Source organism: Sprattus sprattus (assembly GCF_963457725.1).
Source record: "Sprattus sprattus genome assembly, chromosome: 5".
NCBI lineage: Eukaryota > Metazoa > Chordata > Actinopteri > Clupeiformes > Clupeidae > Sprattus > Sprattus sprattus.
Genome location: NC_137924.1, coordinates 18,272,936 through 18,299,581, shown reverse-complemented (window position 1 = coordinate 18,299,581; position 26,646 = coordinate 18,272,936). Strand labels below are relative to the sequence as shown.

General features: G+C 43.3%; 2 protein-coding genes across 3 annotated transcripts in view; one reads left to right on the top strand and one right to left on the bottom strand.

Annotated features, from left to right (window-relative positions):
* Positions 1 to 549: 549 nt before the first annotated feature.
* On the bottom strand, positions 550 to 2,876 carry dusp19a (dual specificity phosphatase 19a; the record flags this gene model as incomplete). Its single annotated transcript, XM_080838326.1, has 5 exons — positions 2,828 to 2,876; positions 2,162 to 2,547; positions 1,913 to 1,959; positions 1,593 to 1,745; positions 550 to 759 (listed from the first exon to the last, which is right to left on the bottom strand). Exons 1-5 carry the CDS (start codon positions 2,830 to 2,832, stop codon positions 550 to 552), a joined length of 801 nt encoding a protein of 266 aa, XP_080694452.1. The 5' UTR covers positions 2,833 to 2,876.
* A 563-nt stretch (positions 2,877 to 3,439) lies between these two features.
* nckap1 (NCK-associated protein 1) overlaps positions 3,440 to 26,646 on the top strand; it is a 36,906-nt gene continuing 13,699 nt past the window's right edge. The window contains exons 1-19 of one of the 2 annotated variants that reach the window (XM_080839421.1): positions 3,440 to 3,715; positions 7,822 to 7,839; positions 9,408 to 9,518; positions 12,192 to 12,278; positions 12,978 to 13,034; positions 14,819 to 14,961; positions 15,105 to 15,195; positions 15,323 to 15,460; positions 16,729 to 16,777; positions 17,554 to 17,710; positions 18,009 to 18,065; positions 18,209 to 18,305; positions 18,480 to 18,586; positions 19,020 to 19,152; positions 19,551 to 19,632; positions 20,219 to 20,277; positions 23,041 to 23,186; positions 23,546 to 23,678; positions 25,835 to 25,954. In XM_080839421.1, coding sequence (XP_080695547.1) covers positions 3,608 to 3,715; positions 7,822 to 7,839; positions 9,408 to 9,518; positions 12,192 to 12,278; positions 12,978 to 13,034; positions 14,819 to 14,961; positions 15,105 to 15,195; positions 15,323 to 15,460; positions 16,729 to 16,777; positions 17,554 to 17,710; positions 18,009 to 18,065; positions 18,209 to 18,305; positions 18,480 to 18,586; positions 19,020 to 19,152; positions 19,551 to 19,632; positions 20,219 to 20,277; positions 23,041 to 23,186; positions 23,546 to 23,678; positions 25,835 to 25,954 — 1,893 coding nt within the window. In that variant the 5' untranslated portion in view covers positions 3,440 to 3,607. The remainder of the gene's footprint in view (positions 3,716 to 7,821; positions 7,840 to 9,407; positions 9,519 to 12,191; positions 12,279 to 12,977; positions 13,035 to 14,818; positions 14,962 to 15,104; positions 15,196 to 15,322; positions 15,461 to 16,728; positions 16,778 to 17,553; positions 17,711 to 18,008; positions 18,066 to 18,208; positions 18,306 to 18,479; positions 18,587 to 19,019; positions 19,153 to 19,550; positions 19,633 to 20,218; positions 20,278 to 23,040; positions 23,187 to 23,545; positions 23,679 to 25,834; positions 25,955 to 26,646) is intronic. The other variant, XM_080839422.1, reaches the window with a different exon arrangement.

Below are 26,646 nucleotides of genomic sequence, written 5' to 3'. Positions count from 1 at the left end.
AATCAGTATTTGACTGAAATTAGACTAGCCAAAAAATATGTTTCTCTTTGACTAATGTACACTTTAGGAGTAAGTTGATAGAGTTAATAGAGAAAGATTATAGGCAAAAGATTAAAATGAGCTAATGTTATGCTATTGCTTTGACCAAGGAATTACAGAATGGCGAATTGCAAGGCTAAGACTATCAAAATATCTTGTGGACTGAATCATTGACCATACTATGAAGATTGTAATTTCATAACAATACTTTAGAATTATATCAGTGTGAAAAAATGAAATGAAAAAATTAATCCATTAAAGCACATGCATACCAAAACTGGGAAGTTTGGTTCCATCACTTGCCATGAATAACACAAAAGTAAAATAGCTATTTTTATCAAGTGACCTTGCCCAGTATTTACAATGGTAGTTGTGCACTGTTTAAATTATGTTATGTGTGGTTTTTTTAGCAGTTCAAATACAATAATGCAGCCTTCACTCGTGCTATCCATGGCAATTTCATTTGTGCACCATGAATAGACTGTCAAGCTACAGATACATATAGAATTTTCAATGACCATTTATATGCGTGTTTGCTTGTGGTTTATAACTTTTCAGTTGTTCCAAGAAGCCTGGGTTTGGACAGGAGGCAGGTCGCGCCGACTTCACAAGGGCAAGTGCGTCATCGAATGCCTGGCCCTCTCTGGACATGAGGTATCCAATGACCACAGCGGCACAGCGAGAAACGCCAGAGTTGCAGTGAACCAACACAACTCCTCTCTAAGAAATGGAAAGGGGAAGACTCAGTGGCAGGGATATCTGATGAACACGCACTGTCATTGCGATGACACTGTATCTAGGGCCTCAGTAAGAGCCAAAGCACTTCTCTTCATTATACTTCTCAGGTTGGGAAAAACTACATTCAGGACCAGTAGTGCGGGATCAGATAGACTGGTACATGGTATGGAAATTCATGAAACCAACACCACTGATGGTGAACCACTCACAATGGCAAAATCACAAGTGGGAAGGTGAGAGAATGTTTCCTTTCTCAACTAAAAGCCACCACGTGTGATTAATTAAGGCAAAGCTACTGCCCATATCACTGGTTACATGGTAAGTAAGAGAGCGAAGAAACTACTCACTCATTTTACCCCAGGAATGGAAACTAATTTTGAATAGGCGCTGTAATCATAAACCCTTCTGAATTTGCATCATATGACAGTGTCAGGTTGTGGGCGACTGGCTCGTCTATTTGGTAAAGAGGTTGTATGACAAACAATGGCTGGTAGTGATATGGTCTTTCTACAACTTGCTCAATAATGCATGGTGAAAACTCAACATTCATTATTCACAATGCAGTGTGGATACCTAGAATAAGGGACGACGGCCATTGGCTAGCTTTTGAGTATCAGGTAGGCTGGGCATTAAAATCGAACACTCAGGAAATTACAGCACTTCGATGGGATAAAACATCACTTCTATGAGACTCTTAAAGAACACATCAGGTCAATGTGCTTAGTGCCAAGTGTATGGAGGAAAATATATTTTATTCTAACCCAATGAACTGTGACAAGCTACAAGCAACATCAAAGTACAGTATCAAAACGTACCTCAGCCTTGGCTTGTTCTATGAATTGTGTGCACTCCTGAAGATATGATATGATGTCGGTGTCAGGCTGATCCAATATGCTTATTGTTTTATAAATAAACAGATCTGGAAAAGCATTCTCGACACCGTAAGCAACATTCAATATATGCGTGACCTGAAAGACAAAAGGTAACATGACAACCAATTCATGTGACGTGTTTTAAATACTGAACTCTACATACAAGCAACAGCATCCTATTTAGAACTAATTTAACGTGACATAACTTTGACTTGTGCCTTTGTTTGGGTGGCAAACTAAGGAGATGAGACAGTCACTCATACCTTGAATTTCCTCATCGTCCCAAAGTCTTGTGCTGCATCTTGAGAGCCTGAGAGAATGAACAAACCACCTCAAATAAACTTCACTCAGCTCACACCTTTGGATAACATAACCTGCTAATGTTCATGGGCATGTTATTTGACATTTTAAACTATTACCTTACCTATAATGTCCTCTTGCCTATTGTAGGTTTACAGAGCGGAAAAACAGTTTGGTGGCCCATGTATACATAAATAATTTTAAAAACTCACCCAGCAATAAGTGTGGTTTAACAGTGCCGACTTGAAGGTCCCAGCTGGTGTCCTGCACATAACCAAATGTTGTCTCTGGCTGAACGGTATCCTCAACCACATGCACAGAGGATCCTTTCCAGGTCTCAATAATCCGCCTTCCACTCAGAGTCGTCACCCTGGTGCATTGTTTTCTCAGATTAGTTTTAGAGAAGGATTTTATTTCTTGGGCAAGCGACTGCATCACATGTGTCTGATGGTTTCCCCCACAGCAGAAAAAGTGAAGACTCCTGATGCTTGCTTGTCCCCGATGGAGCTGTGCTCTGTCACTCGTCCTGGTCAGCTGATACTGATGTTCACTTAGCGTACATTCCTTCCCCTTGGCTTTGCTGCAACCCAACCTGAAACTGAGAGCACCTCTTAGCCTACCTGAAAAAAGGGTCACTAATAGCACTGCCACCCATAGTGGGGAATGTAACTTCAGCAGCACCTATTGGTGATGATTAGTCTGTTGATGTTGAGGTCACAGGTGGTAACAAGCATTTATTCACTTTTGATGGTGTATGGTTCTTATAAACCCAACATTATTTTTGATAGTAGGTATTTAAAGTTTTTTTTTTTTTTTTTTTTTTTTTACAAAAATCAATAAAGACATTTAAATAAATAAATAAATAAATAGTGGGCTACCTCATATTTTTTTTAAGGGTATAAAATTAGACTTAAGGTCAACGGGCTGAACCGCAGTCCTGTGCTGAAGAAAAAAAATTAAACATCAAAACATTCAATCATTTTACAAAATAAAAATGTAATTTGAACAAAAACACAACTATTCTCTGACATAAGTAAAATATAATTTACCAATGGGTTTTGATAAAAATAATATAAATAATAAAAGATAATAATGTATTCACTTCCTTATATAGCCTAAAATGAACATATCATTTTGGCCTGTTTATCTCTACTATGTTAACGGGGTAAGAGGTTAAAGTATGAAATGCCTTATAGTGATCCCATTAAAAAATGTGTTAAATTCATAATTATACTTATTTGTGTGTATGTACAACCATCAAATATAAAGACTAATGTACCCTATCTATACATAAAGGAACATGAGCCTATATCAGTGTGTACAGGTCCTCAAATAAGAAAGAAATTGATAGCAAATAGTAAAATGAGCTTCTGCAAAAATATGACTGGGAATAGGCGGAAATACTGTATCTGCCGGAGGATGCTAGTCACGTGACATGCGTTGGTGTTGCAGGAAACAGCCTCGTTCTGATAGTTAGGGCAACACCTAGAAAAAACAGGGAGCCAGAGGAGGGGAGTGAGGAGTTGACGAGGATTTTAGCCCATAATATGGGCAAATTTTAACACTAAAACACATTTGTCTGCTTCTTTCTTTTGTAACACTACATCGAGTTTCTCGATCGGTTTCGATTCGTGGAGGAAATTAGCTAAATTGTCAGCATGTCGCGAGGTGTGTTACAACCTAGCCAGCAAAAGCTGGCGGAGAAATTGACCATTTTAAACGACAGGGGCATCGGGATGCTCACCCGCATCTACAATATCAAAAAGGTAAGGCGTTTGGAAGTGCCCTAAGCTATTGGTTTTATCAAGCTTTAATTAAATCGTAGTGCCCTATATTATTGTTAGCTATCATCATCTATCTCAACGACATTATTCCCAGTGAAAGATGACTGCAGCGATAGCACACAGGACAGGACAGCACCAGACAGGAATTCAGGGAAGGCCCTTACAGAAAAGGCTTCAATATCGACATTATTGTTAATTTGGACACTGCGCACGTTCTACTGATGACTTGGTTATTGTTTCTTAAATATTCATATATATAAACGATGCATTAACCTTTCCTCTCGGGACGTATTACAGCAAAATGGTGGTCCATGCTATTCTTCCCTACCAAGCTTTGGTTGTATGCATTTCTCTGACGGGTTTGATGATAACGTTAGCCTGCTTGCTAACTGGTTAGCTGGCTAACATAATCATTACAGCGGCAGCTTGTCACAAATCGATAGCTACATTTAAACTATGGTACCATTCATTCTGCGTCAGCCCAGACAGTCTCAGACTAAAGATTCATAAGCAAATCGCAGATGTTCGGACGCTATGTGATGCTTCTACCGTACAATCGTTAGCTGCTAGCTACTTAGCATGCTAGGTAGTTATCCTCCCTCAGACAGTAAATCCATATACTCACATACTGTGCTAACGCATAGTGAGTCAGTGTCAACCTGCTTGTAAGCCAGCAAGGAGTTTTTTTTTGGCTGAATGCATTTACACCAGACACTGAAGATGCCTGCTCCTCTGCGCAAGACTACGTTTTTTTATGTCTGTTTTATGTGTTTTCTGTTGACGTGGTGCATGTGGTGTTCAGTATATCAAGCATAGGATTGTCGTCGCTCTAACGTTAGCTCGCTACGTGACATATTACGCTGTCAAATAGCGAGCAACATCAGATAGGGATAATCCAATCCAGGCCCTGAGAGTTTGCTAAGCGTCCGCTGAAATCAATTAATTTGGACAGTTCGTGGCAAGCTACAGTTGCCAGCCAGGTGGATTGCAAGCGTTGAAGGTGCTTTAATGTTTTGGTGACTGCCCTCAATGATGACAGCAAAGGGAAGGACAATTGATTTATGAAGTGTAAGGGAAACAACAGCAGCGCACCAGACCGCAAGGATATTGACTAGTGTTTGTGAAGCACACTGGTAGTTCTAAGAAGACCATAACAGTTGTTCAGAAATGAATACATGGACAATAATATTTAAATGGGTTTATAATATAGAATCATGTTGCTGAGATTATGCACATTTTCAGTTGTTTTCTTTTAGGCTGTAGATTCCTAGTGTGCCTAGTAATTGTGGTGTGTGTATAACTATTCCTCGTTCCGAAGTGTTGCCCTTCTAGAAAATCCCCTCAATATCCAGGGTTCAAACGCCCTTGAATTCCTCTACAGGTAGTCTTGTGGTTTGGATGTGCTGGGTTGCCTGGTTTGTGATGACATGATTGACAGTATTTTAGAGCTACTGTGAACCTGAGATGGTAAAAGATTACCCTCAGCTGCACACAAAGCAGAACCTGTCACTTGGTTTCCTGCTGGACCTGTCAGTGTCATTCCTCTGTATCCACCCTCTGGGAGCAGAGAGAATATTCCTCCATTGGGTTTGATGCTCATCTCAAAGATGGAGGCTTCACAGTAAATGCTTTGGCAGTCTGTGAAACTGGCAGGAGCAAACTGGAAGCTGTCCAGCTTCAGTTAGCAGTAGAAAAGGAGGGTAGTTCAGAACTGTGCTAGGCTATCTGTTAGCACCCCCTCCCCCTGTCCACCCACTTCTGCCCCAACACCCCCACCCCTCAGCCCATTTGCTCTGTAGGCCTACTTTCCCTCTAGCCCCCACCTCCCCCTGCCATCCCCTCTTGCACATTGTCACCCCAAACCGGGTGGCATTGAACCCAACTCCAATGAGTGGTGCATATTCACTGCAGTGCCTTCCTCTGCCAATTAGGGCACAGAAGTGGCTCTATGCTGCAAAATGGGGGAGTGCACCAAAGAAGTTTCAGTCTCAACTGGTAGACACTGAACAAATAAGCACTATCTCACTCACTCACTCTCTCTCTCACTCTCTCTCCCTCCCTCCCTCTCTCCCCATCCAAGACATCCGACTTCATGCATTCAGCCAGTGCCGCCAAGTATCCAACCCAGTAGTGATCTTGCACTGCTCCATGTGTCCCATTTCTGTGTATTCCCATGAAAGCCATGCACCATTCACACGTTTTGCCATGTTAATCAGGAATATTTGAGTTCTGATAGGGCTATTCCATGTGGTTGAGTGTGGGCATTTTAGCGGAGCGCAAGCAAGCAGAGCATTGCATTTAGGTTTTCTGTTGCTTAGCAACTGTAAAGACATTCGCATCAGCACAGTCTAGATGCATTGAAAATTGCAGCAATCTCATTCAGTTGTGGCTGTAAATCAAGCGGTTGGCCAGCATTCAATCACTGCTTGCCTTAGATAGTGAGATTTCATCAAAGCGTTAAAAAAATGAGCTGCTTTGATTGGGGAAAAATGAAGATAAAATATAAATTCAGGACCATTCTAATGTGACATTACCATATTTGTAAAGGGCATACTTTAACTTGCTGTTCTGTTCATGGTTAATTGAGGAAATGTGTTTTGTGTATACAATTGCAGAATACAATGGCAGTTTTAATATCAGTAATTCGATAGATTAGTGCCAGTATGACCTATGTGATTATGGGAGGCTTACCCTAAATAAGCTGAGTAAAAAACAAAAACAAAACAAAACCAAGTCCACAGGAAAAGACACTAGGAATCCTCAGAAAAAGAAAGGAAGTCCATGTTGCTTATCTCACTCCCATTTAAGCGAACCACCCAGCCCTAGGGAGGGGAGTCTGTGTACCATGGCCGGTTGAAGTACCATTGAAGATCTGCACTGAAATACCGGAAGCTTATGTTTTTAAAAGAGAGTGGGATGCATCCATTTCTGTGGGTGCCACATAGTTTCATGTAATGTGCATGGGACGTTCATACAGCTTTGATTTTTGGTCTTTTATTTATTTATTTATTTTTCCTGTGTGGTAAATGCCAACAATAGGCAGGCATTAGCCTTTTTGTATGAAGTCTTTCTGCAAGACTTCATATAAAGGTCACGGGGAGGGCCTCCCACGGGACCAAGGGCTGCATATCCTTGACCTCAATCTGTTATTCCCAGCTATCTCTCCGCCCTGCTCTCGCTGGTTGGCCTAGGGCAAGTCTCCACTGCATGGCAGTCTTACAGATCTGAGCTATAATTAATTGTTGAGAAAAACATTTACCCCTGGCCTTTTGAAATCATTGGCAGTGACAGTTAGGCGTTTGATGGCTCAGATCGCTAGTTCGTGGTGCCTGCTAGTTTGTGGTGCCTGCTAGTTTGTGGTGCCCAGATACTATGTCATGCCATGTGTGCCACAAACAGTGCTGATGCTCTGCATGTATTGTTTGCCAGTGTTTTCATGTTGTGGGATCGTCCAACTGGCTGACATTTTTTTGTAGTGAAGTTCATTTGGGAGCCCACCTAAAGTATAGCTGAATTGTCACTGCAGATATTGCATGGGATGTTTCCAACATTTGATCAGTCGTGTGTATTGTTTTTTGAAATTCTCTGTTTAAATTCAGTTTCAATATTCTTCTTTTTATTTCTTCTTTTTTTTTAGTTTGTAATTATTTATTTTTTTGGCTTGCATGACTTTTTGATTTTTTTTCTTTGAACTAATCACGTAATTCCTGGTCTTTTCTGAAAACGTGGAACTTCAACCCTTGTAGTAGCCTCCTGTCTCCCTGTCCCTGGAGGAGTGGACTCTGCATGGTGTGTATGTTAGCTCTGGGAACGCCTCGCAGCTCTTAACAGATAGCCACCCAGTAACCCAAACAGTGTCCCTCTAAAGGAAAACTTACCTGTATGCGAAAACCCGCTATAGGACCGTAACGACTGACTAAGCTGAATCATCTATGACTTTAAAAGCAAAAGATAAGAAGAGAAATATACTCACACATTAGTTCCCAAAGCTAATCTTTATTTTGGACGTTAGACATGCATGATAGACATTTGGAAACCTGTGTTTTATGTGTAATTTTCTCTCTTTCTGTTACAATGCTTCCCCCCAGCAAGGACAAGTTTGGAAGGTTTGCACAGCTTTTCACCTTCCCTACACCCCTCCCCTCCCCGAAATCTCAGTCCTCCGTCTCCCCCCCCCCCCCCCCCTTTTCTGCTTTCCTTACCAGCCTCATGATCCCATAAACTCTGTATCAACTCACAATGCCGTAGCACAGTTCAAAGTAAAGGCCGTTCCCACTTCCCTTCCAAAAAAATCTTATATGTCAGTGCTATCAGGGATTGATTTGTTATAATTGATTTGTTTGTTTTGATTTATTTCCATTTTTTGGATTTTTGTTTGCTTCGTTGTTCAGTGTACATACATAATGTAGTAGTTTGCAAAATAGCTTTAGGTTACTGTTATTATAGGTCTTTGGAATTCTGGAACTCTTTAAGGCACAGCTGCAGAATCTTATACAGCCATGATCATTTACTGACCCTAGCACTTAAGTGCTTTGAGTAGGCTTTGGTACAGGTGGTACAGTAAATTGATGAAATCACTGTGATTTCATGATATGTTAGTGCCTGTTAGTAATTATTTAGTCTCAAATAATTCCCCCTTTTTTACAGTTGTATTGCCATACTCCATTACTCTTTCATTCAGTATTGGCAGGAGATTGCTGTAACCAGGCCTCTGTGTTCCCTGGAAACCAGTGGAGTTCCTCAACCCTAATGAAAAGGGAGCTGTAATATATCTACATAGCCATTGGAGGGAATATTCTGGAAATTCTGATTTAGTTGGACATATTGTTTTAAACTCACACTGAAAGCAATATTATTCACAACTCAACTATCTCTACTGTACTCAACGGGGATTTAATGGGAGATAAACCTGGGCGTCAGTTGCAGAAGTTTGTACGTATAAGAGTAGCCTTTTCAGTTCTCCACTTTGGTTCAATAAAATAGAAGAGTCTAGCACACTGTGGACGTCCAGCGTTGTGTAGTGCAGGTTTATTTGATTTGACCATCATTAGGTGGACGCTTTTTGAAGGTGTTACCAGGCATAAGTGCATGCCTTGCATCATGTTAACCATGTAATCATTCAACACCCCGCCCTGCACGTATGCCGACTTCCTCCGGCCCTTTCTAACCTCTGTAAGCCCCTTACTGCTTACAGAGAGACCGAGGCAAGCGCACCGGCCAACGGCCCACCTTTCTGTCCCCCCCTCCCCCCACCCCACCCCACCCTACCACCCCTCCACCCGTAGAAGTGCGTCCGCCCATGCACTGCCGTCTCACTAACTGCCCTCCAACTTATCATGCAGCACCCTGTCCGTCGAAAGAACATGTGAATCTACCACTCTCTCTCTTTCTTTTTCTCTCTCTTTCTTTTTGTCTGTCTCTCTCTCTCTCTCTCTCATTGCATTTTCTAGTTGTGACAAATTCAAAATCAATTCCCTGCACTCTGCCTTCTCATCCTGTTCACCTGTCGTCTGAAAACGTTCTATCTGTTTAGTTGTTTATTTTTGTATTCTCTGGCCTCTGGATGTGTTTTGTATTTGCCATTGTGTCTTGAGGCAGCTGTAGCATTTTGAGCGATCTCTTTTTCTCTTTCTCGCCCTCTCTCTCTTCTCTCCTCTTCTTTTCTCGGTCACAGGCATGCGGGGACCCCAAAGCGAAGCCCTCGTACCTGATCGACAAAAACCTGGAGTCGGCGGTGAAGTTCATCGTCCGAAAGTTCCCGGCCGTCGAGACGCGTAACAATAACGTAAGTGTCCGTGAAGACCAGTCCGTTGTGTCAGTCAATCAGCCCAGGCAATTCAATGAGAAATGTGTGCTAGAGTGTCCAGAGAGACCTATTGATTAATAGCGTTTGATGCATCTGACAGTGAAGTGAAGGTATAAATGCACATCTTAGTTACATGAAAATCAGTGGCAGCTGTATTTATTTGTGTAAATAGATGTCAGTGTATTTGGGTTGCTATGACTTTGCTTCAACGTTTCAGCAAGTTACGCTAAAGGACAATGACTGTGACCAATTAGAGACAGCTACTAAAATTGAGCTGTGCTGTCTGAGAAATGACTGTAAAATCAAATGGACAGTGTATGTTAAATCAAAAGAGAAGCCACCGGAGGGAATAGCGGAGATTTAACCAATTATGGCTAATTCTGGGCCGACCTGGCTGATTTTCTGTTCACTGCGCATGCTTCAAAAAGCACGTACTGCGCAGACTCAGGCTCCAGTTTGTTCAATATGGCCGACCAGTTTTGGCTTTACCTCTTCAGAACGTACGTGCATGACGCAATGCTGTCCATCTTTTTTCCAGTCATTGGTAGCGAGTGATGGAGTGTTTGTGTGGCAGAGCTGCTGACTGTTTGATTCAGGTCCAGGAGCTTGCATCAGAGAGGAGCTGTCTGAGTCATTCCTCTGCCCTAAGCCATCAGTGTGTTGAAACGGCCTCCGATAGGAATGTGGGCGTGTGGCTCTCTCTCTCACTCTCTCTCTATCCTCTTTCTATCTCTCTCTCTCTATCTCTCTCTCTCTCTCTCTCTCTCACCCTCTCTCTCACACACACACACACACACATACTCCCTTACTTTGGTCCTGTCATTTTTTACTCTGAGCTGCCCTTCCCTGTCATTGCAGTGTGTCTTTGTACCCTCTAATGATGCCACCCCCCCTCTAAAGGAAAAAACAGGGTCTGGTCATGATTTCTGCCCAGTTATCTCCCATATGATGTTCTCAAACATGCATTCCACGTTTCCAGTGTGACATGTCTGTGTTGTTCTGTGTGTGTGTGTGTCTTTTAATAATAATCAGTCTCCATTCCTGTTTATAAACAAATGTTTCCCAAATGCTTCTTTTTAGCTTTCTACTTTTGGTCTCTGCTGTGTATTTGTGTTAAAGATGTTTTTTAACTGCTACTTGGAATGACGTACAGCTTCCTCATGTTTAACTGTCTTTGAGTTTTTCCTTTTTGTGTTGTATTGTATTTTTACGTTGTGCATTTTTGTTTTCTTGCATGCTTAACATGGCTATTTTCTGGAATATTCTTTTTGGTAAGTTTTGCACTCCACTGGAGGCCATTTGCTTTGTTTGAGCGCCTTACCCACTTACTCGTGGGTTTTAACATTTTAGTTGTTCTCACATATATATCTGTATTCAGTCTTCAATACTGGGCAAAGGAATCTAAGAATAACACCTTCATTTTCATAAGAGCAGACACACAAGAAGAGAGATGTGAACACCATTGTGTCACAACAATTATCAACAGGCTACTTCATAGGGAAAGCATCACTATCATAAGCAATAAGAAAGCTGAACATCACCAGCAAGCTCTTTTTCTCTGAAAAGCAAACAAAAAGATTTATTTTTATCAGTAAAACATTGAAATGAGGTGTTATTTTTGGAAGTAAAGGGATGGAAATCATATTTCTGGAGATTGTGCTCTTCCTCCTTCTTGAAAACATTGAATGGTAGTAATGATATTTCTTGGTTGCCATATCTCCTTTTAACATAGAGAAATTGCAATGATTTATTTAGTGGAGTAGATACTAACTTGGTTCCAGGGCAAATCTGCACTGCTTTGCTGAGTAGCAGATGGGGGACACAGCTCATACGGAGTAAAGATTATGTTTCTAAATGCACCTTCAAATAGTCAGTGTAGCTGTTATGTACCCACTTAGACTGTGGAGGAGATGCTTGGGATTTCTTATGCAAATATGGCAATTCTCCAGCATCCACTTTGCAGTTGGATATGGGCTGACTTGATACACTGATTGGCTATTACACACTATCATTGCACAAAATGTAATGAACACGCCATTTAGCATTCAGCAACACGCCTGCAAAACATTGAATAGCTTATCTGGTTATCCAAAACACATACACTGTTCATTATTCAGAAATACATCTGTAATTTAATTCAACATTAAATGTTGGAAAAAATATATATAAAATGACAGACATAATCCGCTTAAGGCTGTGTCCAAATGCTCCCATCAGGTCTCTTGCAGTGCATATTTGTCCTGTGGTCGGAAATCTCATGCAAGTACCAACACGGAGAGGACTATTGGGCTTGTCAGGACTTGATGCAAGGTTCATTCACGTGTTTTACTGTCAAACCTAAACTTTGTATTGCTCACTGACTTGAATCTTACTACAGCCATTGCAATTTCTATTTAGGCATTTTCCCAGACAACCCAGACTTTAGAGGATTAAATGATATTTACTTGACATCTGACAAACTAAAGTGAATTAGCCTCGTCTGCGGTTTGGCTCAACCTCAGGCGTTCAAATTTCAAAAACTGCATTGATGACTCACTAACGAGTGTCTTCAGTGAATGAACCTTGCTGATTATATTTACAAAAAAAAATACTGTATGTCGTTTTCTCCTTTCCAGTGTCTGATTCATTATTGTTTTCCCCCCACAGCAACAGCTTGCACAACTACAAAAAGAAAAGTCTGAAATACTAAAGAATCTAGCTTTGTACTACTTCACATTTGTGGATGTTATGGAATTTAAGGTAAGACAGAACTCTGTAGTGTTGTATTTTTCATGATTATTTGCAGGCACAAAAGCATTTAATATAGGTTTGGAACACTAACCTTGGGGTCGGTAGCTAACTGAAAAAAAGTGAACCAGTTGAAACATCACTCAATTGGCTAACATTGACATTTGTATTTGGACTGGCTAGAAACCACAGCCAAGCAAATCATGAAATTAGTTACACAACCTAACAAGGCTGATATTAGATGGTATTCAGCTGACCTTAGCTTTCACAATGTAGTCGTCATTTACAAGCGGTTTTTGTTTGTTCAAATTGTACAGTAACAATATGCAAGACCTGCTGATCAAGCTAGTGCTAGCCAGACATTTGAAAACAAACCTCTCCTCCCAGCTAGCCCTGCCCCTTCTTCCACCCAGCCAATCACTTGCATTTTTAAGTTTGACATCCTGGGAGGCCAATCCCCTGCTGCCCCTGATTGCTTAAAACCCAAGGCTCATTATCAATTTTAAGGAGGAAGTAGATATACAGTGTTGCTTGGGCTGTACACAGAGTTGCCTGAAAGCAACTTTTGGGGACGCATGTCTTTATTCATATACGCTTTAGAACACATTTCAGACAACAACATATACTTACTCTACCATAAATGATATCGTTAACAATGGCTGTCAGAATGAAAATGTTCCTTATCGTTTGACACTTCTCTTTTTTCCAAAGGACCATGTTTGCGAACTGCTGAACACTATTGATGCTTGCCAAGTTTTCTTTGACATTGTAAGTGGAGATTACAACCCCATTTCAGTCATTGTTCACATTTCACAGAAATAAGTGGAGAGCCTTTTTGTGTGCAGTGTTCCAGAAAATGAGCAAGGTTTCTATTTTTAGAACGAAATAGAACACGTGTGTAATTCATATTATTCAAGCTTCCTGAATATTTTGCGTGGATTACTCTGCATACTAGAGATTCGAGTAAATACTGCCATACTGTAGATGCCCCTTAACCCATTTAAGCCGGGAAAGCATTACCGCTGTTCTACCATTAAAGCCGGGAGCGCTGTTGCGTCATTCTACCTTTAAGGCCGGGAAAGCGTTTGTGTCGTTTTCTCTGTATAAGGGGGGTTTTTGCCCAAAGTGTCGGCCTCTGGGCCAATGAAATGCATCAGAATAGACATGTGATAGTGCCTCAAATGTTTTGCCATTAGTAGTTTAAAAAAAAAATCGTTGGCTTTCTCGCTTTGCTAAGTAACGTCTCCTCCGCGACAGCCAGGATTATAGCTCAAAGTAAATTAGGCAAGGAGTGAGTTGTGAGTACTGGTAGTTACAGCATATGGTTATCTGTAGTTGTTAACGATTGTTACTTGCTTAAATGTAGGTTTACTCGAGGTAAATGAAAGGGAATATGGTATCATAGAGGGCTATATTAACACTAAGCTAGCTTGCTATGTTGTTAAAACTTTCTCCAGTGAGCGAGTGTGAACGAGCGAATTATATCGACAACTCTCTATTCTTTGCATTACTATATATTCTAGTATTTCAAAACAATAATCAGTCCCTATAGAATGTTGTTTATAATCAGTTAATGCTACTGAATCCTCGTTTGACTTTATTATAGTGAATGCTTTGGTTGCCTTCCATTTCAGCCCAGCATACAGTATTTATCAGTTGATAAATAAGATGTACTTGAAATTTGTTTTGTTTTTTATTTGAATTATTCCTGTTTTTTCCCTTTTAATGGAATATTTGACACTAAACTAGTTCATCTGTATCTCAGTGATAGTATCCAAATGAGCATAAAAATATCACTGGTATGTAAAAACTACATGGACAACAAAATAGTTATAATTGTTGATCAAAATCTTATTCCCTTCTGCTCATAATACAACAAGTAAACAACTCAGAGGTTGACACTGTCAGGTCCATTCTCCATCCATAGTGTCCAAATGAGCATTAAATATCCCTGGTATGTAAAAACTACACGGACAACAAAATAGATGTTAATCGTATTCCCTTCTGCTCATAATAAAACAAGTAAACAACTCAAAAGTTAAAACTTTCCCTATAAGAATTATATATTTATAATTATATAGTTATATACTTTATTTCACATTGTTATATACTTTGTCATATAGCTTATTACATTTTTTCCTACTGTTCTGTTCTGATCCTGCACTTTTACATATTTTGTTTACTTTTGAGAAGGTGTAGGTAAATATTGTAAATATTTGTAAATACAAATTCAAATTCTCATGAAAGCCACAGGTGTAAGCTCTCAAATACTTTTTGAATTGTGTTCCTATCTGTTACAGGGGCTGAGAAATCAGTAATGTAGTAGGCGTTGACACAATTGCTGAATTTCTAGAAAAACTTCAGGTTTTGGGGGCTTTTCTGAAATCGCCTATAGGTTTTACAGGCATTTTTTCCAGGCGCTTTAGGCCTAAATGGGTTAAAATAAAATCTGGTTTCAAGACCATGTTTTGTTTATAGATCAAACTCCAAATGCCATAACTGCCATCATTCCGTGAAATGGTCTAATTTTTATATTACTTCCTTTTTTGCAGACTGTAAATTTTGACCTCACAAAAAACTACCTTGACTTAGTCGTGACCTACACTACATTAATGATACTGCTATCCCGGATCGAGGAACGCAAAGCGATCATCGGCCTGTACAACTACGCACATGAAATGACACATGGCTCAAGGTAATGGAAACTTGTTAATGATGACATAATAGACCATTATGATACAGTTCCCACAATCCGCACACATATGTATTATCAGGGTTTTTAGCAGTCTTAACGTTTGTCCCCACCATCACATGGTTTCTTTTGTTTGTTTGTTTCAGTGACAGAGAATACCCCAGGCTTGGACAGATGATCGTAGACTATGAAAACCCATTTAAAAAGATGATGGAGGAGTTTGTCCCTCATGGAAAGGTAAGGGGAGATGAGAGCATTGCACTACTACACAACAAAATCTTACAAAAGTCTGAAGATCTTTGGCCCACTGCGTTGCCTTGACTCATCAGTGGGTGATCTGGTCTGTTTTTTTCTCTGGGTGCAGTCCTTGTCGGACGCCCTCCTCTCCCTGCAGATGGTGTACCCTCGCCGCAACCTGTCCGCCGACCAGTGGAGGAACGCCCAGCTGCTGAGTCTCATCAGCGCCCCCAGCACCATGCTCAACCCAGCACAGTCAGACACGGTGAGGAACACACACACACACACACACACACACACACACACACACACACACACACACACACACACACACACACAACTATGATCAATCCAGCACAGTCAGTCATGGTGAGGAGCAAACACACAAACAATCAAACACACGCACACGCACACGCACACGCACACGCACACGCACACGCACACGCACACGCACACGCACACGCACACACACACACACACACACACACACACACACACACTTATGCTGAACCAAGCACAGTCAGACACGGTGAGGAGCACACACACACACACACACACACACACACACACTCACTTATGCTCAGCCCAGCACAGTCAGACACGGTGAGGAGCACACACACACACACACACTCGCACACACGCACACACGCACACACGCACACACGCACACACGCACACACGCACACACGCACACACGCACACACGCACACACGCACACACGCACACACGCACACACGCACAAATACCAGTCACCTGTATTAGTCACTTGTTATATTCAGTTTTATTTTCATCAGGAACCAGTTTGGGCAGAATTGAAATTCCTCCCTCTTAATCATCACAATGCACCCAGATCTAATGAAGCCATAGGTTTTCATGTCTACTTACAATGATTCTAAAGCAGATTTTGTATACTGTACCTATTGCATCTGTTGACTATCAATTTCAAGTTAATTGAATGGTAAAATGGTCCAAATTCAATTTTAGGAGCCCTCAAATATCCAAAATGTTTAACATAGACTATAGAATGCCTGCAGTTTGATGGAATAATGGTCTGGTAGAGATCAATGACATTTTCTGTGTCGACATCAACTGACTGGTTATTTATGCTTAAAAAGAAAAATTGTACGAGGTTACATTTAAACCATGTGGGGAAATTGTGTCCCCATGTGGGGAAAAACGGTACTTCTTCAGTTGTGCTCAAACCAGACTGCTCCTTCTTGCAGTTATTAAATTAGAATAACTCATGAATTCATGCTTATGTAAGTTTACATATAATCTAATAAACTGTTATGAGCTTATAGAAATGAGTAAAAGCAATATGAAGCAGAAACATGTCCATGCACACACTCTTTCACACAAACACACATACTCTCTCTCTCACACACACACACACACACACACACACACACACACACACACACACACACACACACACACCCATGCACACACACACACACACACACACAATGATGAGCTGAACCGAGAAGGTCCAGTGTGAGCTGAGCCTAACATTTTCCTCTGTTGTGTTGGTAGATGCCTTGTGAATACCTGTCCTTGGACGCCATGGAGAAGTGGATTGTTTGTAAGTTTTTGGCTTGGAGATGAGAGACGACAGACCGGGGGGGGGGGGCTTTAATTTCAAGCAAAACAGGTTCATAAGGTTCTGATATTAGAAGGTTAAGGAGTTAACCTACCAAGGTTTACCACTTACTAACCTGAGTTAACCTACCCAGGTTTACCACTTACTAACTTGAGTTAACCTACCCAGGTTTACCACTTACTAACCTGAGTTAACCTAACCAGGTTTTCCACTTACTAACCTGAGTTAACCTACCCAGGTTTTCCACTTACTAACCTGAGTTAACCTACCCAGGTTAACCACTTACTAACCTTAGTTAATCTTCCTAGGTTTACCACTTACTAACCTGAGTTAACCTACCCAGGCTTGTCACCAAACCACATACTTGAAATACCTCCCCTGTACTGCCTTTGAGTTTGAAATATGTCATCAGGGTGCATCACCTTTGGTAATACTCCAGATATCAGATGACTAGATATTTGGACTTTTGTGGTACTGTGAGGGTTATCTAGGGTTAAGGAGGAGGTTTTATTCAGAAACTACTAAGCACCTCCATGTTCATTAGCATGAAACATAGCACCGTAGAAAAGCTAAATCACCTGGAACTGGGCATCATTATCTTGATCACTTATTACAAAGTTCCTCAATTTAATTTGCTGTTGACATTATGGGTGTCTCTGTCTCTGTCTCTGTCTCTGTCTCTGTCTCTGTCTCTGTCTCTGTCTCTGTCTCTGTCTCTGTCTCTGTCTCTGTCTCTGTCTCTGTCTCCTCTCCATCAGTTGGGTTCCTGCTGTGCCACGTCACTCTGAACAACGACCCTGCGGCCCTCAGCCTGTGGAAGCTGGCCCTGCAGAGCAGCACCTGCCTCTGTCTCTTCAGAGACGAGGTCTTCCACATCCACAAGGCCGCAGAGGACCTTTTTGTCAACCTCCGCGGGTAAGGTCTCCAGCAAGGACAGACACACACTCACACACACTCACTTCCTCACAGAGATACACACACACACACTCACTTCCTCACAGAGATACACATACCAAAACACACTTTTTGATTTCTGTCTTTGTCTTTCTCTTGCTCACACACATACTTACACATCATCTAATGCAGAGCAATAAGCAGTCACTCATCCAGAGAGCCTAGCACCATCGATCAAACTTTTATTTGTCCTAAACAAGCAGGCTCTGGTTTGCATTGCTGCAGTTGTTCTTAGTTATCTGCTGTTTTTCTTCTCCAGCTACAACAAACGTGTGAATGACGTCCGAGAGTGCAAGGAATCAGCCGTTTCTCATGCGTGAGTACATCTGTTGCACATTCTGCCAGCTGGACACAGACACTGTCTCTGATTTTTTATTTTTTTTTGTCAATTTGGGACTTTGCCTGAATTTCAAATGTCAAACATTCCTCCAACGTGTTTCGCATTATTGTCTCTTGAAGGGGTTCCATGCACCGAGAGCGCCGCAAGTTCCTGAGGTCGGCCTTGAAGGAGTTGGCCACGGTGCTTGCCGATCAGCCTGGCCTGCTGGGCCCTAAGGTATCATAATGTTGCAGTTTGTTAGGCCCGTCTGCCGTCTGAAATGGGCCTGAGCTATGTTTGAGTTGCTGTGATATAAAGATGAGTGGAAGGAGACTTAGGAATAGTTTGCTCACTCTCTTTCTTTCTCTCTGTGTGTGCGTGTGCGTGTGCGTGTGTGTGTGTGTGTCTTAGGCTCTGTTTGTTTTCATGGCTCTCTCCTTTGCCCGGGATGAGATCATATGGCTACTAAGGCACGCAGACAACATCCAGAAGAAGAGCACAGATGACTTTATTGATAAGTAAGAATCCTGCGACCTCCAATCTTTCTCTCCTCTCTGTCTCTCTCTGTCTCTCTCTCTGCCTTGAGTCTGACACCTGTGAATACACCTGTGATTGTATCAAAAAAAGACAACACAAAACTATTGAACATACACAATGGAAGTGACTCTTCAGATGATAAATATACATTCATCATGGCAGAAGCATCACTAAATGACAATGCTTTTGCAGTGAACCTCGCCATTGTTTATGTAACAACCATCTGGCCTTGCGTGTCCATTTTAAATCAGTCCCATTCTTGAACCAAGGGGCAGAACTAATGATTGTAATAAACTGTCTGGTTGTTGGGGGGGAAAAGGAAGTCACAGTAAAAAAAAACCTGCATTTTCAGATTTGTTTTTCATTGGATGAGGAATCCATGCTCAATGTGTACCTGTATGTGTGTGTCCCCAGGCACATTGCGGAGTTGATCTTTTATATGGAGGAGCTCAGGGCCCACGTGCGCAAGTATGGCCCCGTCATGCAGCGGTACTACGTACAGTACTTGTCTGGGTTCGATGCCGTGGTCCTGAACGAACTGGTCCAGGTGAGAGTCTTATGCAGCCTCGTCCTCGAGACGGACGTGAGCTTGTGGAAATGCTTGTAGCTACAGCTTTTAAGCTCGCAGCATACGCTTAGCCATATGCCCTGCATGTTAGCTTCTGGCAAAGGCTGTTTCTGACATACTGGGGGTGTTTTTGTTTGTTTATTTAGCCGAGCCAGACTGGATTATTGTGGAATTATGTCGGGAAGATGAGTGAGCTTGGGCTATTGTACCAGGCCTAGCCACTAGGTGGAGCCCAAGTCTTTTAAAACTTGTGTCTGCCCTTGCTGTATATAGGATTCACACTGTGAGATACTAGTGCATGTTGCTAATTAGCCCTCATGTGGAGAGACCACTGGGGTCACAGTCTGATGTGTTTGTCCCCCCTGCTTGCCTTCCAGAACCTGTCTGTCTGTCCAGAAGATGAGTCCATCATCATGTCCTCCTTTGTGAACACCATGACCTCCCTCAGTGTGAAGCAAGGTACTCACTCTTTTATCTTTCACTTGACTTGACTACTTTCTCAATTTTCTTTCTTTCTTTCTTTCTTCCTTTCTTTCTCTCGCTCTTGCCATCTTTTTTCTTGTACTATTCGATATTTTTCTTTCATATACCTCCCTTTATATCTCTTTGTTGTTTGTTTTTCTCTTTTTGTCTCTCAAGCATTTATATCGGCACACACGCACGTTCCTCAATTTTGAACATGTGTATATATAATTGGAAACATTTTACCCCCATGTTAGTTTAAAAGTCTAATTCAATTATATTAAGCTTAGCTCTTCTATCTTGGGACAGAAACATTCATTAAATGTCTATTAATCACACATTGTAAATCCCCAATTTTGCTGTGATGTTAACATGTCTTCAATTTGTCTTTGCGTGCTAATTTAACATGAAGTGAACTGGAATTTAAAAAATCACAGTGTGAAGGCCTTTTCAAGTGCAACTGTTGCCAGTTAGCAACAGTGTGTTAAGTTGTAACCTCCATGTAACCCTCTCTCTCTGTCTATCTCTCTCTCTTTCTTTCCCTCTCTTTCCCTTTCTATCTCTTACGTCCCTTCTCTTCCAGTGGAGGATGGAGAGGTGTTTGATTTCAGGGGCATGCGGCTGGACTGGTTCAGATTGCAGGTAAGCCATGAGGAACCTGAGCCCTGACCTCAGGTGAAAGGCCCCCATGTGGGCAAGATGGTGTTCCTGGTGTCCCCTTTCCCCTCGGCCCTCAACTGCCCTGATTATCACCCCATTCCCCAGTCCAGACCACACCGTGACCAGACCACGGCCTTCAGTGTTGTGAATCCTGCCAGCTCTTTAGTTCTCTGGGCCAGAGTGTGCTCAGTGTGGCCTCAGAAGGATGAATTTCCCCTGAGGTTTTAATGGGGAAAAGATGTTCTTCAACACGAAAAGACACATGGCCCTCGTCAGCAGTGACAAATGCCTGTCAGAACAAGGTTTGTTTTTTCGGTCGTGTACGCAAGGCTTGTCACGACATATGAAGGGAGAGTCGAGTCTGGAAGGGACCGGGAGTTTCCTCTCTCGGTCTTGAAAAAACGACATATTAATACAGCGGATCATTCCGAGGACACGCAGGGCTTTGGGCCTAAAAACTATTCGGAGCGAAAAAAACGGGGAATGTTAGCCCTTTTTGAAGGCCCGCGTCTGATTATTTAAACCGTTGCCTCAGCCTTTTAATCGCAACTCAGACTGAGCACAAGCGTCGCATTATTGCGGAGTGCGGTCCTGGCTTGGACCTAGCTTTCGGAACTGGGCTAGCGGCAGCGGCGTTCTGGTGATGCCAGAGAGACCCACTGCGCTCCTTGTGACCCGTTTCTTCGTCCGGCAGAGCGTGCCCACAGCACAGTCCTGAAGCACCGCGCCCGTTTCACTTCCAGGCCCCATGAGCGTTTGATCTCCATGGGTGCGGCCGCCCACCCCATCCCTTCCTGTCCCGCCCCGCCCCGCCCCACTCTGCTCAGTTCCGAAGAGATTCCGCAGTTTGGGTTTTCAGTGGGGACTGGAGGCAAACGAGAGGTAGGGATGGTTGGAGAGAGTGTTGGTGGTGGTAGGTTGGGGGGGGGGGGGCAGAAGGGGGCGGAAGGGAGGTACAGAGAAAGGAGAAAATCTGCCATGCATGCAATGGGAACTGCTCTACAGCTGAACAACTATTTTCTCAAGTCCCAAAAGCTTCCTCGACCAGTTTCGCTCTTTCACAGCCGGAACATCCTTTTTTTTCATTTTTTTTTTTTTTACCCCTCCTTTGTGGGGACACACGGCGTAGACACAAACCTGGCGGAAAGCGCAAACGTTTATTCGCTGCATGTGCTCGCTATGCATTCACTGTTTGCTGGGACAGAGCAAATTCAGGAAGTATTTAAACAGCTGGTTATGGAGCAGCTGACATGAGTGCGCACATGTGTGTGTGTCAGCACGCAACTATGGGTGCCATACATTTTTCATTTCTTTTGTTACGTCCTAAAAATAAGACTGAAGTTAAATGTCAATTGTCTGTTGTGCCCCCCCCCCCACCCCTCCCACCACCACATATTGGAACCAGTCGCCATTAAATCCACATGTTTGGATCGAAGCAGAATCTTTATCTGTTACACAACCACTCTCGGGTCGGAAGACACACATTCATATTCTCCTCAGAGCGCTCTCGGAGACATAACCCCATGGAAACCGCCGTCGCGGCTCAAGAATCCTGCTCTGTTTTTGTTTTTTGGAGCTGTTTTGCCATGGAAATTTTTTTCCGTGCGTGCGTTTGCGCTTCTCGTTTAGACAAACTGTCATCTCGGAGGGGGATGATGGCAGCGGCCCCCATAGTTCACTCAGTTCATTCAACATGAGTCTGTCGATCCGAGTGAAGGCTTTCCTCAGGCTTAAAGGGCTGGCTGAACGAGCCGAAATTTTGAGTGAGAAGGGCGGAGGTCTAAAAATATGCCATGTATTTCAGCACTCTCCTTTTCCTTCACTCTTAATTTGACTTCAATGCCTTCTGGTATGTTTATTGTCCTGCCCTTGACTTCTGAGCCGGTGGCTTTGTGAGTTTAGCACCTGCTGAATGTCTTTATGTGGCGTGTGGTGCCATCCTGGCACGGGCTGCTCTTTGACTTGGCAGCGCATGAGATGATGAAAGGCGAGACAGCCGCGCTTAAAAAAAAAGACAACGCTTTCACAGCATTCTCTCACACTCGCGTAGTGGTCTGCACTTCCAAAGGGAGCTTTTTTTATTTTTTTATTTAAAAGGCATTTCAATGCCGTATTTTCAGAACTTTCGTCAGATTCTCCAAGGTCACGGATTGTGCAGGCCTGGGCAGCTGTTTGTCAGCCCAGAATACCCACTCTGAGGGGATGGTAGGGCCAGCGTGTAGCTGATGGTAAGGGCAGTGTGTAGCTGATGGTAGGCGCAGTGTGTAGCTGATGGTAGGGGCAGGGTGTAGCTAAGTAGCGGTGGTCCTGCCCCTCTAACGTACCTCACTTAAAAGTGCCGTTTCGGCCTGCAACACCAAAGCGAGTCTGTTTAGCATACTGTCTTCATTTTATCCCACGTCTCGGGGAAGGAAACTGTGTAGCTTGGCCATTGTCTGAATCAACAGTATCAAGTTAAAAAACCGAATACTTCCCAGAAAAATTTCCTCAGAAGTTAACGATATGGTGGAGCATCAAACCACACGTTTGCCTCCAACCCCCAAAGTCCAATTTCCATTTGGATCAGATTCTCTTTATTGCTTGAGGTTTTCTCCTGGTGAAGTCTGGGCCAGATAATAACATGTTTTTTTTGTTGTTTCTTGCTTTTGTCATATGAAGCCCTCCTAGAGTTCACGGGTGCAAATTTGGCCCCTTGACTCGGTTAGCGGTGACATTGCTAACGGTGCATGTTTCGGTGTTTCGCAGGCCTACACCAGCGTCTCCAAGGCCTCGCTGGGCCTCGCCGACCACCGGGAACTGGGCAAGATGCTCAACACCATCATCTTCCACACTAAGATGGTGGACTCGCTGGTGGAGATGCTAGTGGAAACCTCCGACCTCTCAATCTTCTGGTAAGGAGACGTCCGTCCTCCTGTCAAATAAAAACATTTTAACGGTAAATCCCCCTGTCTTAATTGGTTTCAGAAAAACCTCCCAACCCTCTATATCACATTCCCAGATTCTCCCTTAGCAACTGTCTGTTAGGAGTGTTTGTTTGGAGTGCTCTGGCTTTTGGCTAGTAGTCTGGACAGGACGTGGATAGGCGAGTTTGGACAGATAAGATATGAATGTACCAGACAGCTGAATGTACTGGCAGCTCATGACTCTTCGCTCTGTCTTTCTCTCTCTCTCTCTCTCTCGCCCTCGGCCTCGGCCTCTTAATTTATCTGTCTTCCTCTGTCTGTCCGTGTCTTTGGGGTTTCCCTGATAGCTTTTACAGTCGTGCGTTTGAGAAGATGTTCCAGCAGTGCTTGGAGTTGCCGTCTCAGTCCCGCTACTCCATCTCCTTCCCCCTGCTCTGCACACACTTCATGAGCTGCACCCACGAGCTCTGCCCAGAGGAGGTGAGTCAGACACACACACACACACACACACACACACACACACACACACATACACATACACATACATTCACAGAATCACTCACACACACATACACATGCTGTTACTTACACACTCACATCTACACAAACACACATGTACACTCGGGACCAGTGTCACGGAAGGGGAACGTTTCCTGTGGCCAACATAAGAAAAATAACATTAACATTTTGGGGAGGTTTGGTGTTGTTTTAGAGTCAGACTGAAGTGTTTTTTAAATCAGTTTGTAGCCACTCGTAGCAGACTCTCTTTAAGGGTGCACTTACACAGTGTTTCAACACCCATGACCACTCCAAGTCATTTAGATCAGGAGAACATATTTATTTACTGTCTAGTTGGGTTGCTCACAAGGGTGCCCTTTAAGAGTGCACTTAAAATCAACAACGACAAAGACAAGGTGGGGGCGGGGGATCCCTCCAGGTTAATGATTTAAGACATGCCCCAGTGAATTTAGCCAGTGTAGCTCCTGTGTGTGTGTGTGTGTGTGGTGCTGAATGCTGGGAAAGTAGGTTTCCTCTCACCCAAAGATTCAGCAGGGCCAAGCAGGAGGGCCCTTGTGAGCGGGCAGGATGGAGTCACACAGACCTTCAACCTCCCCCACCCCCCCCTTTACTCCCGGCCTGGACTGCGGGCGCGCTGAAGCGGCGTGCGCTGCGGTCCGTGTATCAGGATGTGTACGGAAGGCCAGACGCTGAAAAGCATGATTTATTAAATTTGTAATTGAACCATACACTGGTGCTACTACCAGCCCCCCCCCCCCCTGACCTCCTCACCACTACACCCCCTCTTCCCCGGACCAGAGGGGAGGTTGAAGCCCCCGGCTGCACACACATGCCACACAACAGATTCCTGTTCGGCCGGCTGAAATACGCCAGGTGCATTCATGAAGTGTTTGTTCCTGCAAAATACCCATGACTGCCCCCTCCTCCTCCTCCCCCTCCCCCTCTCCAATATCCCGTTTAATTTTTCGGTAAATAACCCCGTATTTTTGTATCTAATTGGTCGACAAAATGGTACCCCCAAAATAAAGTGGCACAATGAGAGTTCTTATGTTGGTGTGCTCCCCTGGTCAAAGGAGAGCCTTTGCATGGAGCTGTCTGAGAGCACTTAGAGGAATAAAAGAGATTTATTGAGCCATAGAAGGCTTGGATTTCCCTTATTCAAACATGAAACTCCCTCTCTCAGCATGTCTCTGAAATGTTCCTCTTCCTATGTCCACTACACGCAGCTTTGAACAGCTGCAAGCTATATTTATGTTGGAAAAGCACTAAAAGTTTCCAAGAATATTTCCATCCCTTTGCACAGAAAAACGTTTTACAGCAGTTTATAGTAACAGTAAAAAGATCACGGCAGCTTCGGCAAAGGTCAGTATTGGCTTCGGCTTAAATAGATACGTTATTTTCCGGGCGGCCTCGACCTTCGATGTTCAAGACAAGACAAAAGGGGGAAATCAGCGGTTGATTTTTTTTTAAATATATATTTTTTTCCGGGGTCACTGTTTGAAGGTATGATACCATTTGAGTGATGTCCAAATGATGTCCAAAGGGCGGTAATTGCATTCTGCTGTGTGCGAGTACATTTCTAAGCGCTGGCCCTCGGCGCGCACGCAACCCGATCGTCGATGCTCTAACTAACCGTCAGTGTTCATCTCCTCCTCTGTGAATGAAGAAAGGATTGCCTCTCCCATCTGTGGAGCTTTTCCAAGGGACACACAAACACCACACTCAATGTGAATGATACTTTTTCTCTCTCTCTCTCTCTCTCTCTCTCTGCGTTCCCTCTCACAGGGGCAAACTTGTTTTGCATTAGTCATTTTTTGAGAGTTAGTTCTGTTTGCTCGGCGGGGGCCTGCAAAGGAAGCCTGTGTGTCTCACAAAGAGGCTCGCTTGTCCTGTCTGGCACTGGCAGGTCACAAACAGCCCTTCAGACAGACCTGCCACGCCACACTCTGCCACACTCTGCCACACTCTGCCACAGGCCAGCCTGCTGCTGCCATGAGCCCTTTGGGGACAAGTGGCAGCAGCAACCACACAATGTCTGACCCCCAAAGACCTAATGTTGTACTGACTTAAGTGTGTGTGTGTGTGTGTGTGTGTGTGTGTGTGTCTTGTGTCAACAGCGGCACCACATTGGGGATCGCAGCCTGTCCCTGTGCAACATGTTCCTGGACGAGATGGCCAAGCAGGCACGCAACCTTATCACGGACATCTGCACAGAGCAGTGCACGCTCAGTGACCAGGTGAGACAGCGCAGGACACCAGGACGAGCACCGATAGCCCTCATCTGTTCCCCAAAACATACACACTGCTCATCGTGGGCTTGAACGTCTAACTGACAGTGTCTAGATTAGTTGCCGGTGCTTGTTTTTTTTTCCGTCTTCTTCTCTGATCTGCATTACAAAGGGTACAACCACATGACGTAATTGCTTCGCATGTTTATAAGAAACCCATGTCCTAAGAGATGAGCTCACTTATCATGGGAGCTGAGTGGTTGCGTGGGAGCACCAGAGCAGGATGGGCAGCCTCACACAATTAACCCATCAACAACTCTAAACGTGTGAGCGGTGAAGCTACTGCCCTCGCTCAAGGGTTGTTTAAGGAAATGTTAAAAAGATGAAGCTTTCCTCTCCGCAACAAGACTGAATTGCCTGAGCTATTTTATTATTAGTTGGCCTAATTATGCCATCTTACCTCTCTCGGATTAAACCAACAGCTTGTTTGCGCACGTTTAGGGAGTCCAGCTGTTCAGCATTAGGCCCATTTAGTGTTTAATTCTTTTGTTGTGTTTGGTTCTGGACTCACATCTTAGATTCACAAAAACCTGTGGCACCACCCTTAAATACTGCAGTTTGTTATAATTGGATTTGCAAAAATGATTGTATTTTTAAAGACCATGCAAACAAGGTGTTTAGATTGTGTGTTTGAGTATGAT